Source organism: Rhododendron vialii, chromosome 5a, assembly GCF_030253575.1.
Source record: "Rhododendron vialii isolate Sample 1 chromosome 5a, ASM3025357v1".
NCBI lineage: Eukaryota > Viridiplantae > Streptophyta > Magnoliopsida > Ericales > Ericaceae > Rhododendron > Rhododendron vialii.
In genome coordinates, this window is record NC_080561.1 from 41772037 (window position 1) to 41789771 (window position 17735).

Consider the following 17735-nt stretch of genomic DNA (forward strand, 5'->3'; position numbering starts at 1 on the left):
CCTTGCATTGGATTACAAAGCCGCTGTAGCAAGTGCAATCGACAAGCAGAAGCTCCTAGAGCAAGTGAACAAGCAGCCCATGGCTCCTTTTGCTTTTATTGCATTTGGATTCAGGCCTTTTTCTCTGTCCACCTTTGTAACGCTTGCTTGTATTGTTACTTTTTATCTACCTAAATTTGTGCATGCGTTCACTAGTGTTTAGTAAATAAATTTCTTTGCAACATTACATGTGTGTTTGGCAACATAAAAGGGAAATAATGCAGGACACGATTTAAAGGTTAACCTAATTTTTGTTCAACTTTTTTTTGTCACAACCACCTGTAGGAATTGGAGGTATGGGAGAGGCAAAGTTGCAATTGTATTAGTGAGAACTGAACCCATAAATCACGTCTTCATACTCGGCAATCGTAGTCATGATCTTGCTGGACCACTAACCAAAGCCATTTGTGAAGGAAAGGATACATGATATCATCTTCATATGTTTGTATGTTTGTGTGTGTGTATATACAGCATTTCGTTTTGATTTGACGAATTCCACGAGCAAAACATGCGCACTTCTACTAGTTTCTCAAAATGGACAGTAAGTTTTTTGGGGACGGTGGGCTGCAGCCTGCAGCCCACACGAGACGACCTCATTTTGGCCAAAACAATGTTGTTTTGACCAAAACCCTTGAACACTCATTAGGCCATGTTTAGGCAAAAACTTGATTCACTTAGATTCCCATCCCCCATCCCAATCCTCTCTCCAAAAAACCATGAACATTACAAGCTGCAATGTCTCCAGATTTGTTCACAACATAGAACAATTCATTACAGTATATTGCATCCTCACAATAAGATTGTGTGACTCCTATATATCTTCACGATTGATCTCCATTTTTCAGAAAGCTAGATCACGTTGATTCAATATTGCCAATTCAAAAAAAAATTCCACCAATCAAAAAACTACAAGAAAGAACCACCTTTTTGATTGATTTTTTTTCACGGCCACCTTCTTGATTAAGGATCTCGCATTTCTCTCTCTCTCTCTCTCTTGGGGTAAGTGAAGATATTATAAATATGAAGCAACAAGATACAAATCAAAGGGGTATCCCCAGATTAAAACATGGTCAACGTGACCACCAAAACTAGAATCGCAAAAAAAAAAAAAAAAATACATAAATAAAACCAACAACCCAAACAACCTATCTTACTCTTTGAAAAAATGCAAGAACAAAACATCAAGCTAACTAAAAAATCCGAGCTGGAAGGTGCCAAAGGGAAGAGAGAGACAGCCATTGGGGGCGTGTAGGGAGTACTTAGTACAGGTTATCACGTATCCACTTCCTATTAGAGAAATATTGATTCAGAGTTGTTTTCAATTATACATTCAAGACATGGAAAACGATCACAATCCATATACTAATCAACAGAAAGCCAAGATCAATGACTACAGCTAAATATCACCTGATATCTATTTTGACTAATCAGAGTAAACAGGCTACCTGAAATATACAGAAATTTGAGGAATATCAACGTCATTGTCTTCGTCATCCTCACAAGACACCACAATATCAAAATGCCGCCTGTACGGAGGCAATTCTGCTTTCGCCACTTCCCTAACTAAATCCACCATCTTCCGGCCCAACCGGTCTTTGTGACTTGGGAGCATGCTATTGTAGAGCAAGCAACTGCCGTAGGAGATGATGGAAGCACTCAGTCCCTTGCTTTTCAGCCATAGGAGAAGCTCTTTCAAAGTTGGATTATCTCTCACAATCCACCTGTCCCACACAGTCCAGTTCATGTCTTGGTGCTTGAGCGCCTTGGGAGGAACTGGCTCCGCTATGGAAAAAAGAGGGAGTGCTAAATTTGCAAAGGTGTTCCTGTAGTCCTCTATTTTGTGATCACCACTTAGGACTTTGTACAGTTCCAGGCAAACAAGACCTGTGGCCATGGCAGTTGATGTTGCAATTGCAGGTATGATCCTCCCTGCGATGAACTTGGCCTTGAGCTTGTCTACTTCTGGAATGCTATAATTCCCTGCCCTCATGTTGGCAAGTCCAGCAATTAGATCCATATGATAGTTGGTGTCATCGTCCTGCACATTCAGAAGAACCATGTTGACTATTACTTAAAAAGGCAACAAAAGACAGAACTGGTGAATTTGTGACTTGTATCACCTTGTGCACCAAGAACCACAGTAATGAAATATGAAATATCTCAGGGCCAGCTCAAGATGATTGGAGGCCAAAAGCAACAATCTAAAAGGGGATTTGTGAGATACAAAATGCTAATCCACTTAATCTTTTTCTGTGAATTGTTGATTTTAAGTAGGATTTTATCAACTTTAATTCATAACCTCGTATGCCAATTGGAGTGGTTTCCTCTATTTGTTATCTATTACAAGTTACAACAATGGGGACTTCAACAAATTGGGGCCTAAACCGAAAGCTTTTTATTTTGCTTTATACTGAGGTGGCCCTGAAATATGTAGTGAACTGTCATCCCACTAAGCATTTTCACTTGACCTTCCCATTTAACTTTACCACAAATACTAAAAACATAGCAACTCGATCCAACTGGATAACTACCAGAAATATGAAATAGTCCAGTTTATCTTTTTTATTTAACTCCCAGCCAATCAACGGCTCATGCTTAACCATTTTCACTCCCTAGTACACACCAGCAGAAAGAATCAAGCGTCATTCACTGACATGCTAATGATGTGTGTGGGGTGTGTGTGTGTGTGTGATAGAGAGAGAGACAGAGACAGAAACAGAGACAGAGAACCTTCTCAAACTGAATCGGGTTCATCTTGAAACCTGGCGGCAGTCGCTTCTGGCATATTTCTAATTTCATTACCAACTCACTGATCACGGCATCATCATCATTGGATGCCGTCGAAAGACTAGTAGCTTTCTCATCTGTCGCTATCTTCACATCTCTCTTCGCCTGGAAATCAGGGACTTCTACATTGTTCACAGCATCAGCTAACTTCTTAGGAGACTTAACCCAGTCAGGAATTAGGACGCCAAAGGTCTCTGCTCGTAATATCGATCCAGCCATAACAAACTGAAGGTGGGCGGGATCATCAGCAGAGAACTGCAATGGCAGGGGAAAGCGCTTGGGAGCAGACCAGAATGGTGTGCCATTACTGGTAACAGCATCCTCGGGGAAAGTGAATGTCAATTGCTTCACGCGGTTAGCAAAGTAGTCTTCAAACCTAGTCCAGTAAAATCATATTACTGTTGGATCGGAAAAAGCGATGCTAAAGCAACACCAAGGACAAAGAAAGAACTACTAAAAGAATTTAGTACCTTAATCGGGCCCAGGTTACGCAGTCTTGGAACGTCTCACATCTCTCCTTGTCAAGGCATTCAAGAACACGTTCCAAATTATCCCTAGCCTGTGCGTCACCAGCATTCTTCATTGCAGATGTATACTCACTTGGACTGGTCAAATAAGCATTTACTTCAGCTGGTGTCTTCTCTAGCAAACCCTCGAATTCTGATCGAGCCCAAGTCAAGCAGTGGTCGATATTATGTGGGAATGAGTGCACTGTACACATGGGCGCTTGTTTCTCAGGTGGGTCCCTTGAGGCACCATAGTTCTCAGTCAAGTGAGGAATGACCGTCTGAGTGTTGCACTTGGCACCTAAAGTTCCCGATTCCAGAAGCGGTTTCTGGAAATATAAGCACCTTTGATCAATGTAGAGCCTGGCATTCACATTATCCAGTGCATTAATGACAACACTCAGATTCTCCCAAAAAGTATCATCAAACACATTTTCCGTCTCGGGGGAAGCACGGTTTTGTAGAGCTTCAATGTGGAGATTAGGATTTATCAAAGAGGCAGCTGAAGCAGCAACTGTCGATTTGGCTTGACCAATGTTCCAATTGCGGAAAAGAAACTGCCTGCTAAGGTTGCTCTTCTCAATGACATCATCATCCGTAATTGTTAGCTTACCTTGATTACCACAACAAACGCCCATGAGAGCTACATTCTTCAAAAACTCGCACCCTAGTGCACCGGATCCCACAATAAAAACTTTAGCATCCTCTAGCTTTTTCTGAAGCTTGGCTCCAAAAACCGAGATTTGTGCATCATAACGACAGTTCAAGGGCTTCAAGTCGCTGGGATCCAGGGGTTCGGATGGAAGGGACTCAACAGAGTCAAAATAGAAAAACTGTTCGCCAGTCAAAGTGAAAATGAACACCATATGTTAAGCTACGTAGGTAGATAAACTTAGAAGTTCAAAGACGCTGGAGCCATGAGTTTTAGGCAATGGGGTCAAATAACTAACCAACGTATAGGAAGTACTACAACAACAACAACAATAACAGAACCATCTAGTCCCCAATCATTGGGGGTATGGACGGGGAAAGATTGGAGACAAACCAAACCTTTGGCAATATATGGTTGCTCTCAGAATACCACTGGAACAATGGCCCCCTATACCTCCAAGAACCAAGGAGCTAAACAATAAAATTTCCGCAAAAACAAAAATTGAAACCATGATTGAGAAATATTGCAAGTCAATAGGTTCAAGGCACCCCACTTGACGCAATGTGACTCAGCCCAGCCCAGCCCAGGTTGAGAAGCTTGCTGCTTTGAAAACAACTTGGAATCTAGCAGAAATCATCATTAGTTGTTTGACAAGTTTATTGAGACTATTTTCGTTGTTGACCAAAAAAAGCTAATCAGATTATTATCTTCCTTCTAAATCTTGGCTAAGTCAAAACATCTGCTAATCCAATCAGAAGTACACACAACTACAAAGTTGCCTCTAAATTGTTCCAATCGGAAATGACTAACCTGAAAAAGTGGATGGAACTTGCCAGAGCAAGCTTTCACAACTTCCTGTCCAACAATGCCACCAAACATGGCTGCCATGGGATTTAGCACTGCCCTAGCACCAAACGCAAAGCTCTGAATAAATTTTTGGTCAATCTCTTCAATTCTTCCAGCTTCTAAGCCGTTGTTGATGTCAGAGACCAAAGATATCAGTTTCTGTGCATCCTCCTCTGATCCAGCAACAGGGAAGCGTCCCAACTCCAATATAAACTTGTCCAATGCTTGGAATGCCAAGTGGAGAAGAGGCGGACGATCAAACTTGGAGAAGTCACTCAAAAGAAAATCGCCAGGTTCTTTTAGTGCTTCTCGTAACGGCTTGAAGTTCAATACATTAGGTTGCTTCACCTGAGTCACAATACCACCTTTTTCATATGTGTTGTAGTTCGTTGTATCTTCCTCAATCATGAATGAGTATGGCCTTGCATTTTTAACTTCTCTTTGTCGTCCATCATTCAATTCTGCCATTCCATGAACTTCAGAGAACACAACCAGGTCTCCATCCTGAAACTCAAGCCTCTCATCAACACATGCGACAAGAGCAGGATTGTCATTGCTAATTGATGCTATAATGCCTGTGTGTGGATCCTCACCGTCAACATCAAAAATTGTAAACTCAGGGCCAAAGTCGCAAAACACACTGCCAAAAAGACCTCGTACTTCAGATTTGATCAAAGCGATTGGAGGCTGATGACTATGGCAGTAATCATCAAATTCAATTGCCTTCTCCAAGCTGATATCAGTAAATACTACAACCTGCCGTCAAAAGTACAAGGCTAAACATTATTTCATTCATACAGCTCGCACAGCTTTGGGAGAAGTATAAAAGTTCATACATTAGCTCGTAAAATTCACCTAAGAGGAGAAAATGCCGAAAACACAAAAATAGAATCTCTGCAGCTAGATAAATCATCATAGCAACGAAACATGCGGCTTATCGAATGGCAGCCCACATGAATGATTACAAAATCTACCAGCATGGTAGAGCAACAAGGCTGTTTAAGGGTACAAATGTCACTCCAGCAAAGAGCATATTTAGGCACGTCGGGCAAACTTTAACAGGCATGGTGGTCGCGTTCCCTTTGGACGCCTCAGATGTGTGCAAACATCGTAGTATGTGACTGTTCACTAGGCTTTCCAATTACATAGGAAACTACTGTACATGATTTGAAGAACAAACCAGACACATTACCTAAAGGGTCCCTAAGGTAATTTTTTATTTTACGTAAAGAGTCTCCACAGGTGTTCTAACATCATAAGCCCAAACAATGTCAAAAATATTTTCCTTCTTTTTCTGAAACACTAAAGAGGACTTATTTGGGAAACTTAAATGGTAAATGACCTTGAAGAAAGTAAATCGACCACTAATAGCTAATTACCATAATATACCTGAAAATCAGAAAGTTGTTCCTTGGTCAATTCAGCTGTTAAAGTTGAAATCACCACAGAGTTATTCAGTTCTTGCAGCTTTTGGACAGAAGCAAGTGCCCGATTCTTCCCCACATCATCCTCAGAGAAAATAAAATTGCTCGACAAGTCCCATAACTCCACATTTCCCTCGTCATGCAAGGTCACAGACTTAACTCCAGCAAGAACAAGGTTCTTCGCTGCAAGATGCACATTCCCAATAAAAACATCACCAGTAGTTCAAATAAGAATCGCTATCCAGTGGAGCTTTTCATAATGTCCACCTCAATACTAGATTGATTCAACTAACCAAAGTTGAATTTGGACCACAATTTCCAATTCTAAAACTCTTCCATGAATAGTTTGAAAAATGTAGCAAAAGAATCATAATCAAACACATATGGTGGATGGTGGACCATCTCCATCTATTACTAACTCCAACTCAAATTCAAGTAAAAAATCATCTCCACTCCTTTTTTTTTTGGCAGACGGTAAACATTAGTGGGGGTTAGTAAGTTAACAACTAAAGGGAATTCAAAGTCTCTCTATAGACTCAAACCCCAGACCTCCCTCTTGAAAGCCAAGAGGTACAACCAGATGGGCTATGAGCCACATATTCATCTTCGCTCCTGCATTGAACCTTATATCAAACCGAGTTTTACTCAAATGCTTCGCTCAAATCAATGGAGACTTAAATCTTTTACTCAAATTTCCGAAGGTCTTTAGATCTAACGAAGCTCTACACAAGCAGGACATAACCAGTCACTAATACAGCAAATCTAGAATCAAGAACTCCACTCTGACATAAGGAAACACTCTAGAAAAGAGTTGCAAATGAGCTGAGCCAAGCCAAGCTTTGGTGTGCTCGAGTTTAGCTCGTTTACTAAACAAGCCAAAAACTCAAGCTCGTGCTCTGATCACTGTAAAAGAGCCGAGCCTAGCTTATTTACTAAACAACCCTCTTTAAATGAGCTGAACTCATAGAACCAAGTCGAGCTTTCTCAAGCAGAGCTAGGCTTTGGAGTATTAAGCTCGGCTTGTTTAGTAAACGACGGATGGTTGCAAACAGTTTGGTTCGTTTGCAGCCCCACACCACAACAATCAAGTAAAATATCAAATATGCAATATAGGCAAGGGAAAAATCTATTCTTCAAATCATTCTGAAAGAAGTAGAATTTTAAAAATGGATCCCAAACCAAACATCTCTAATTCTACAGCTATGCGTACCGATTTCGGCACCGAGGCCATTCATCCCCGAAACAAGCACGCTCGACGCAAACAGCCGCCGCATTGTCTCGCGGCCGTACACCGCCAGCTGTCGGCTGTGCAAGTCCTCGTCGATATCCTGCGAATTCCCCCCGCCCGCTGCCGCCGCCGTCATCGGCGCCTTCCCATTACCACAACCGTAACCGCTGCCGTTAGCCGTCCCTCCCATCGTCCCCGTCGTTGCCCCTCCGCCGGTGGCCTCCGACGATAAAAAATCGATCTTTTGCTTTTTGGTGGGGTCCACTCGATCAACCTCTCCTCCAACAGGTCTCTTCCCGGCTGCAGGACGCATAAGGCGCTGTGAAGTAGTGCTGTTGGACACCATTATCGTTATCGCCAATTGACATACGCGTATGCATACAAATACACAAAAATAAACATATATACCTGAATGTGAGGAAGGTCAGAGAGGGAGAGTTAGAAGTTGGGAAGCAAAGAATATTATCAAGAGAGAGGTGGCGTGGGGTGTAAGCAAAGAAGATTGCAGAAGAGGAAATTGATGGAGTGAAGAAAGCGAAGAGGTAGGGGAATAGTATTATAATACTAGTAGGCCTTGTGAATTGGAGTTGGAATTGAATTGGGAGTTCTGTTCTGGGTTCAAGGTGAGAGACGATTATGGGATCAGGATTGGGTACATCTCTGTCTGCTCTGTTTGTAACTTGTAGAGAGAGAAGAGCTGGGAAGAAAAAAAGTAGAGGGAAAATTGAAGAGAAAGGATGAAAGTCATATTATTTTCAGTAAGTCTACTGGTACAACAAAATCTGTACAAATTTGTTGTAGGGTCTATTACGGATTTCACACAAATGACTCGAGCCGTTCATTAAATGTAAAATAATTTTTCAAGGACCCCCGCTTCAATCCGATACTTATAGATGTTCGATTCAATCATCTAACTTTTGATTTAAATTCCCAAATAATGAAACATTATATGATTGAATTGTGCATCTATAAGTATCGGATTGAACTAATTTTTCACATAGGCCCTTGAAAAACTGTTTTACATTTAATGAACGGCTCAGATCATTTTTTTTGAGACCCGTAGTGAACCCTATAACAAATCTGTATGTAAAATCTGTACAATTTTGCTGTACCAGTAGACTTACTGATTCACTTTATCCTCCTCTCTCCATAGGAATCTAAGGGTCCAGAACATCTCAAACTTCTTATTTTTGTTGTAATAATAAGCTTGTTCTAAAAAATAGTGAATAAGTATTTATTTTTTAATAAGACAATTTTAAGCTTAAAAATTATGTGCTCGCGCAAATAATTTTTCTATCAATATGAATTTTGTTTGATAGATCTCAATAAGATCTTTACTACGGTGCAAAAAAATTTAAAAATTATTTTTTATTTACATTATTTTTGAGTTTGAAAATGCAAAATAAGCTGCTTATTTAGATTTTGTAAAACAACCCTTCTTGTTTTTTCTTTGAAAAGTTTCAAAATAAGTACTTAATTTTTAAGAAAGTTTCTGAAACAAGCTCTAAATAAAAAAATATGAAAATTTTAATTTTTCCTTCATTTCCTTTCCATTTTTTTTTTTGATAGTCCCTTCCTTTCCTTTCTCTTCCAAAATTTCCAAACAATGAAAAAAAAAATTATGGCGGAGCTTTGAAAATAATTTATGGTGCTCAATTGCGCACGTTCAAATGTGTTTTGAATGGTCCGAATTTTGAAATAACTATTCACTATAAGAGTTTAACTATCCCGCCAATAATTTTTTTTAAATTATAATTATTAATTTCCAAAACGAAAAACTGAAATTGCACGAATTCATGAATAAATTATTCACAACTTTAGTGTTCGTAGAGAGGAAAAGTTGGCCAGGCCAGGTGGGAACAATAAATCTCAAGACACGTATATTTTTACACATATCTTGCACATACACTTTTATGGGGTCCATCTCGGGTCCCACCAATATGATCCGAACCGCTCATTATTTTTAAAATAATGTTTTAAGAGTTTCTGTAAAAAATCAACTTGATAGGATATCGGTAAGGGCTTTTTCAGAAATCGCAGGACGAATCAGACTGTTTTGCCTTGCGATTTCTGAAAAAGCCCTTACCAATATCCTGTCAAGTTGATTTTTTCAGAAACTCTTAAAACATTATTTTAAAAATAATTAGTTGTTCGGATTATATTGGGAACAATAAATCTCAAGACACGTATATTTTTACACATATCTTGCACATACACTTTTATGGGGTCCACCTCGGGTCCCACCGATATGATCCGAACCGCTCATTATTTTTAAAATAATGTTTTAAGAGTTTCTGTAAAAAATCAACTTGATAGGATATCGGTAAGGGCTTTTTCAGAAATCGCAGGACGAATCAGACTGTTTTGCCTTGCGATTTCTGAAAAAGCCCTTACCGATATCCTGTCAAGTTGATTTTTTCAGAAACTCTTAAAACATTATTTTAAAAATAATTAGTTGTTCGGATTATATTGGTAAGACGCGAGATGAACCCCCATAATGCAAGATACATGTAAAAACGTATATGCTAGTAGCACGACTGGGTGGGAAAGGGGCCAAAAGAGAACAGAAATTATATAGGTACTGATGGCCGGGGAGGGATTTCGTACAGACTGGCTGCGCCGGGCCGTCTCCGGCCACCGAACAGCCAATCCAAGCCGTTCAAAAATTCTTTAAAAAAAAACCGAGTGGCCTCGCGCGAGAATCAACGTCATCCAAGGTGTGTAGTGTGCTTGATCCGAGCACCCATTTTCGTGTATATATGTATATATGTGTATATACACAATAAAAGGGTGCTCGGATCAAGCACCCTACATACCTCGGATGCCGTTGATTCCCACGAGGGGCCACTCGGTTTTTTTTTTTAGAATTTGTGAACGGCTCGGATTGACCGTCCGGTTGCCGGAGACGACCCGGCGAGGCCGGTCGGTACTCATAACACAACTCAAAAGAGAAAGAGATGAGCGAGAGGGACCGGAAAAAAGGATAGCCAAAACGTCGACAGCAGGATTCGAACCTGCGCAGGCAAAGCCCAACAGATTTCGAGTCTGTCTCCTTAACCACTCGGACATATCGACGTCTGCTATAAACTCTTTGAAAGTATATTATATACTGTTACTAAAAAATAGTCTACGCAACACTGATAATTTTTGGGCTATTTACTTGTAGGTACAAAAAATCCAAAGTAATTCACACTGAATCAGGCCCAAATCATTAAATACACCCTTAAGATAAGTCAAAATTTTATACTAAAAATAATTCTTCACCACTATTGATGATTGTTGATCAAATATCGGTGTTGACCGTTGAAAACATTCTCAGCACACGCTTAGACTTAATGGTAATACTGACAGCTCTGGATATTTCAAAACTGAAAACGTTCTCAACACATGCCTATATCTCAGCACATACATATTCTCAGCACACACCTAGATTTAGTGGTAATTCATTCTCATATGTTGTCAGTTCTGAGAACATTCTCACACGTTCTCAGCACACACCTGGACTTAGAGGTAATTCATTCTTAAACGTTCTCAGCACATGCCTAGACTTAGTGGTAATTTGTTCTCTGACATTCTCAACTCTTAGAATGTTCTCAGCACATGTCTGGACTTAGTAATTAAAAAGAGTGGTATACCTTAGCGGGTATTAAGGTGCAATTTTCTATATCTAATGATAAAAAGCCCAAAACTTAAGGATTGCTTCAGAGACTAATTATTCTTGCATTTTGCAATTTGGATGAGTTAGCATTGATTTTGGATTATGGCCATAATAGATTACGAATCTGTTGGAGTGTTTGAAAGATATATATGCAGAATAAATTTTGCAACAAAATAGTGTTTGGGAGAATAATGCTCAAAATAGATTATGAATTTGGGTAGATAATCCAAAGTGAGAATGAAAAAACTCACGCATGACTGATTTTTAAATTGTGCTTCTAAAGTGTAGTTTTGAGAATGTATTTGCGACATTATGCATTATCAGAATTTAGCTCCCAAATGAAAGATTTCGCAAAACGCAGAATGAGAAGCTACAATTTGGCTCCCAAACATAACAAAGGGGTAGTTTCACATTTTTTGACTAAAAGTGCGAAAAGTGATTTTTACATTACTTAAAGGGGTTTTTTCCCTTCACAAAATACTAAAACCTAAAAAGAGAGAGGTCATTTTAGCACTTTTAGTACTTTTAGGAAACTCATCCTAAGTAAAATAACTAAGATTGATTGGTCAAATCTCATTGAGGAGGGAAAAATTGTTTATATGATTATATCTTAACATTTAGTGGTTAATTTATTCACTGGTTAAGTAAAATGACTAGAACTAGAAGATTAATTGGTCAAATCTCATTGAATAGGGAAAATTTGTTTATATTATACCTTCCATACGACCATTTTGTTGTTAATTTATTTATTTCTGTATGGGATTATTTTTTGGGAGACTTAAAAATCCATCCTCAAATCTCATCCTACGTAAGTATTCATCATGCACTTTTTGAACAGTTATGTTTTCATCCTTTCAGATGGTGAATTGCCTATCTTACCCTTTTAATAAAATATTCATATATATATATATATATATATATATGTATATATTTGTTTCCTAAATTAGTGGGATTGTAGCAATTACAATTACCTAAAATTATGGGATCATTAATGGGATAGGAATGAGAGAATTTTGAATTCTCAATTTTTCAAATCCTTAATGAATATATTCTAAACCATTCCCTCTCTTTAATTTTATGAAATTTTCAAATTCTTAATATCGTGAATTTTTGTAAATCGGTCATATCATATTCTAAACTTACGTGAATATAATTCGACCGATTTCATTCATAGATAATTCGTGGTTAATAAACCATGAAAATCATGAATAAAGATAATTCATGGTTAATAAACCATCAAAATCATGAATAAAATACACAAACCACAATTCATGGTTAATAAACCATGAAAATCATGAATAAAGATAATTCATGGTTGATAAAATATACAAACCATGAATAAAATAAACCATGAAAATCATGGTTAATAAATCATGAAATACATAAACAAATTATGAAATCGTAAATACAACCCAACCACCGACAAAATTGGGGATATACACATACATAGGTAATTCACCAAAAATCATGGGATTATTATCCCTTTCTTCATCAGACATTCATGAACGATGAAATACACAACAATGAAAAACAACATGAAATCTACTTTAATTTAACAACAAAATTAACCACAACAAAATATATCTGTATATTCTCATTTATGAGAAAAACACTAGTTCAATTGAAAAGGCAAACACATCTTTTTTAAAATAGCTTCAGATGCATATATATATATATATACAGACCTAGAACAAAACCCAAAGTCATTGTTTCTGAACCCGTTGTTTTTGGCAAAGGTGAAGTTGAATGACAATGGCAACGGAGCGTCTGGGCAAATCACGGCGATGGAGAGCCGCTGCAATTTGACGACGACGGCCCAGGAATGGGTCAAGAGTGGGCCGGGTTGTGGATCGCCAACGTGATGACGATGGAGAGAGATAGAGGACAAGGGACAGAATGGGATGGGATGATCGATGGAGTAGGCGGTGTGAGACGGGATGGGCGGTGTGAGGCTGACGGGACGGGTGGGGGAGGTAAATGGGGGATGGTAATGTTGAAATAAGAAGGCGTGATTTTTGGGATATGGAAGATCCGAAAATAATGCTAGAGGACTCCTAAAACAGGAAAATAATCCAATTCAATCCCATTAATTGGGAAAACAATCCAATCTAATCCCACTAAATTAGAAAAGCAATATAACATAATATATCTATATCATAGAAAGGTAATTCACACACTAAGAGGATGAAAACATAAGCATGAAAAAATGGCGGGATGAATTCTTACATGGCATGGATAAAGAGAGTGAATATTTAAATATTTTTTACGTTGTTATTTATTGAGGTTTTTTTTATCTGTATTTTATTTATTAAGTTTGTTTTAGTTGTTGCGCACTATCATATTAATTAATGTAGTTTATGATTTGTTAGAGTTTCTCATGATATATGTAAAAATAAAATCTTCAGCTTCATAGCATAAAAAAATATTAAATGATTTCGTTTCAGTGTTATAAAAATCAACGAGTTAAGACTTAAGAGTCCGTTTGGAATATGTGAAAATAAACAAAAATTATTAAGCAGAAAAGGCAGGAGGAAAAAATTTGCTGGCTCAAAAGTCAAAAGTCAATTTTTATTTTCCTCTCACTTTCTTTATAAACCAGGGAAAAATTTCAGTTTTCATTTCCTTCATTTCCTTTCTTTTCGGTAGGTTCCAATCCAAACAAAGCCTAACTCTTTTTGGAACCTGAGGAAAAGAAAAAAAAATTAAAAAAAAAAAAAATCCTTCTATTGTTTGGTTGGAAGAGAAAGAGAGAAGAAAATAAAATTTTTAAATTCAATGAATTGTAAATTTTTCTTTCCATTTTCCACCCATTTTCTTTTCCTTTCCTTTCTTTTCCTTTATTCCAAACAGAGCCTTAAGTTCTAATTAATTGGATTTTATTCGAAGTTTCCCTCTCTTCTATATGCACTTTCCTCTCAATTGAAAGTACTGTCAATCTCCACGGAGATCCTGATGCAGGTATCACAGTAAGCTGCTCTTCTCACAGGTCAATTACTTATCTTTCTTCTGCTATTTGAACTAGAGAGAGAGAGAGAGAGAGAGAGAGGGAGGGAGAGACTAAAACCCTAGGTTACTTCAAGAGGAATATCTAGAGTCGGACTGGCCCGTGGGAAAAAATGGGAGATTCGACGAGAAAGATCGACGTAGAGAAGCTAATCGCGTTCGGCGATGACCTCGTCGATTGTCTGAAGGAAGAAAGGGACGTCAAAAACTTGACCCAACACTTGGAGCTATCCAAGGCTCTTCAATCGCATTGCGATGCCGATTCCAAAGCTGTTCGTAATTTGCTTCAAGGTCCAGCTTCTGTCACTGCTTTTACTCAAAGCCCCTTTCTTTTTTCATTCAGTTTGTGAAATGTTTGTGCTTTTTGACATAAATTGAGATTTTCTTTTCTTTTCTGCGAAGTGGTAGTCGTTTGTACATGATACTCCCTCCTCCCAAATCGCTGCCCCTACGAAAATCGTGTAATCTCGGAATCACAAAATAAAGTACTTCCCTTCCTATTTTTTTTGAATATCTTTGCACCAAATAAACAACTTTAATTTATTGCACTTGCACAAAATTGCTTAGAAGTAATTTATATTTTGATCTCAAAATTGCACGACTTTTCGTAGGAAGCAAGCAATTTGGGACGGATGGAGTACTCGAACTAGATGTCTATTTGTAATGTGGGATATCAATAGGAAATTGCAGTTTGATAAGCTGTTGATGCTATTTTTTGCATAGGTGTGCATGTTTTACCATGGCCGTATTGTTCTTTCGCTTGTCTTACTCAAAAGCCCCTTTCCTTTTACATTCAATTTGTGGAAAGTTTGTGCTTGTGACATAAATTGAAATTTTCTGCTTTGCTGCGAAGTGGGTAGTCGTTTATCTATGCTACTAGACTACATGTCAATTCGTGATGTGGAATGTGAATGGGATATTGCAGTTGGGTCAGCCATTGATTCTTTTTTTCGTATTCAGCTTAGTTGTGCATGTTTACCATGGCCATGTTGTCCATGAAGCATGTGCTTGAAAAAGGTTGTTGCGTCAATTTTATGCGCTAGAGAAGAGCACAGGGTTCATATGAGTGTCAAGTTATTTTATTCAAAATTTGGGTTCTGTATGGCTAAATGTGGATTTTAAAGGGAATGACTGATGCTAATTTATCTGGAATATCTAGAATATTAGTGAGAGATGGCTTGTGAACTTGAGTGGAAGATGAATTGGAAGTAGAAGAGATGCACTCTTTTTGGATCCTGTTATAGCTGCAATTGCTAACCTGAAGCATTTCAAATAACTCCAATTTATTTTTAGTTTATATTCCATCACGATAGAGTTTTCAATCTCAATGTCAAATCCCTTTAAGTGAGCTATTTCCATTGAATTATCATGTCAAATGCCCTTAACTTGAAATCCACATCTATCCAAACGGAGCCTTATAGACTAAAGCATGGAATGGAAGAACTGTTCATTTTTTTTTTTTACTCATCTGGGCTATTTAGGGTACCCGATTAGCCTGCCTTACCGATGCTAATTCTTCTTAATTTCATACGGGACTTATCCCGTGGTCTCAGAAACTGCAATTGGCTACGTTGGCCACAATTGTAGTTTTGGTTACTGGCTTCATCATTTGTCTGAAGAGTTATCCAAGTTGCTCTTTTATTGAACTGTAGCAGACTTTGGAGTTTACATGTCTGGGAGTATTGTATATTCTGTTTAGCATCCATGTCATATTTCTCGAAGAGAGGAACAAGTGGACACATGAGGACAAATTGTTTTTAATAGGGCACTGTTTTTGAAGTAAACCTTTAAGCATTTTGAGTTCGTCACTGTGAATCTTTGCCATGGTAGCTATTTTAGTCCAACTTTTTTTTTTTCCTAATGCATCTGGTAAAAATGAAGAATACTTTTTTATATGGAGGCTAAGGATAAATGCTTTACGCTGGCACTTAATCAAATTCCAATGAAAACATTTTGTTTACCGTCATACAGATCTCCATCTTACATCATTGACAATTTATTTCTTGCATCAGATTATCGGAAAAAGATAGATTTATGCAAGAAAAAGGCAGATGATGCAAAATCTGAAGCTGTTGCGGATGTGGCAATGGATTTTCTTCAGAAAGAGTTGGAAGAGGAACTTCAGAGAGAGCATTTTCTTAGGGAGGAACTTAGATAAGTATATGGTCTATTTCAGTTTTACGCTTTTGTTCCTGGTTTCATGACAATGGAAGTGATAGGTTAGCTGTTTCTAATATAATCAACACAGTTATTACAAATGAAATTGGCGATCTAGAGCATCAAGGAGTTTCTGTTGAAGAACGGAGGCAGCTTGTGAAAAAGCTTGAGCAAGAGGAGCTGAGGACACAGTAAGTTCGGCGGCAAATACTTGCCACGCGCATTTAATGATTTGCACTTCATGTTGGGCATTCTAACCTGCTTGTCACGACTTGGGAAATTCCATATTAACATGAATTCTTGCCATCTTTTTTGTCCTCCTGTCATTTTTACCCCCCAATCCCATGCACCAGGAATTAAACAATTTTTCTGTTTGGTCTTTGCAGGATGAAGCTTTCAATGTATGCTTCTGTCTCAAGTATAATACCAAACTTGGAGGATCATTCCAAAATATCAGGCCGTATCCTTTTCTTTTGACCACTAGTAGTTAGTTTCCTTTTCATTTTGTGCTGCTTTTCTTAATATTTCGTAGTATCTAGTTCAGTATCTTGAAGCATAGAATTTTCTTTCTTTCTTGTTTTTCTTGATCATCGCATTGAGTTTTCCTTAAACTTGACCAATTACAGATGTCGTACAAAGAGATAAAAAGGTGGTTGATATGTTTGAATTTGACCCTTTGAAGGCAACTGCCTTTGATTACTGTAACAGCATATGGAAGATGGTCGGCCTGTGAGACACTTCAAAAATTCTTCCCTTTCCAAGGCATGCGTAATGGGTTTTATGAGTATGTTATTATTGTAGTGTTCTGTAGTTGTATTGAACTGGAACATTTTTGTTTCCCGCATTTCCAATCGTTAATCCATGTGATTTGTAATACTTGTTGCCTTAAATCACGCACAAGTTTCTGGCTCTAGAAGGGCAACTACATTAGCTTTAATGGATTAGCTGTTTGATCCTTTAAATTTCTATTTTTATTAGTCGAATACTACTTTATAAGGCATATAAAATGTTCCTTTTCTGTTTTCTCCCGACAAATGATTGCTTTGAGAGATAATTCGAGATCTATTCTTAGATGAGGTAGGTTTGTCATTTGTGGTCTAGTTTAGGGAGATTTAGCAGTCTATGGAAATGATTTCTGCGGTAAATTTACCTTGTCGGTGTGCGTTGGTTTGTTGAAACGATTGAGATAATGTTTTGGTGAAATGGAAAAGGAAACAGCCATGAGAAGCAGCTGACTTTCCTGCTGATTAGTGTGAACGATTGAGAAAATTCAAAGGTGCAGTGCAATGGCGGATGCCAAGGGAAAGTGTAAACTGGAAAACGCCTGGTGTATGTACAGAAGTAGTAATAAAATAGGGTATTGTGCAGGCATTAGAATGGTTTTTTTGTTTTTTTTAACCTTGGGTCATATTTTATTCATTTCTCATTTCTCTCA

General features: G+C 38.1%; 2 protein-coding genes and 1 non-coding gene across 6 annotated transcripts; 1 reads left to right on the plus strand and 2 right to left on the minus strand.

Moving 5' to 3' along the window:
• Positions 1-1213: 1213 nt before the first annotated feature.
• On the minus strand, positions 1214-8203 carry LOC131326077 (ubiquitin-activating enzyme E1 1-like). Of its 4 annotated transcripts, none has more exons than XM_058358670.1 (8): positions 7891-8203; positions 7465-7814; positions 6220-6437; positions 4795-5586; positions 3297-4165; positions 2770-3202; positions 1485-2077; positions 1214-1326 (listed from the first exon to the last, which is right to left on the minus strand). In XM_058358670.1, the coding sequence occupies exons 2-8, from the start codon at positions 7793-7795 to the stop codon at positions 1299-1301; spliced, it is 3264 nt and encodes a 1087-aa protein (XP_058214653.1). In that variant the 5' UTR covers positions 7796-7814; positions 7891-8203; the 3' UTR covers positions 1214-1298. The 4 variants fall into 4 exon arrangements, with proteins under 4 accessions (XP_058214653.1, XP_058214651.1, XP_058214654.1 ...); XM_058358671.1 differs by having other exon boundaries at positions 1284-1326; positions 7465-7782; positions 7891-8187; XM_058358668.1 differs by having other exon boundaries at positions 1217-1326; positions 7465-8187.
• Positions 8204-10475: 2272 nt separating this feature from the next.
• On the minus strand, positions 10476-10557 carry TRNAS-CGA (transfer RNA serine (anticodon CGA)). The gene has a single exon. It is a non-coding gene; the product is annotated as a tRNA-Ser (tRNA).
• A 3462-nt stretch (positions 10558-14019) lies between these two features.
• On the plus strand, positions 14020-17262 carry LOC131326079 (kinetochore protein SPC24 homolog). The gene is made up of 5 exons (XM_058358672.1): positions 14020-14434; positions 16156-16297; positions 16390-16491; positions 16687-16760; positions 16927-17262. The coding sequence occupies exons 1-5, from the start codon at positions 14257-14259 to the stop codon at positions 17031-17033; spliced, it is 603 nt and encodes a 200-aa protein (XP_058214655.1). The 5' UTR covers positions 14020-14256; the 3' UTR covers positions 17034-17262.
• Positions 17263-17735: the final 473 nt, after the last annotated feature.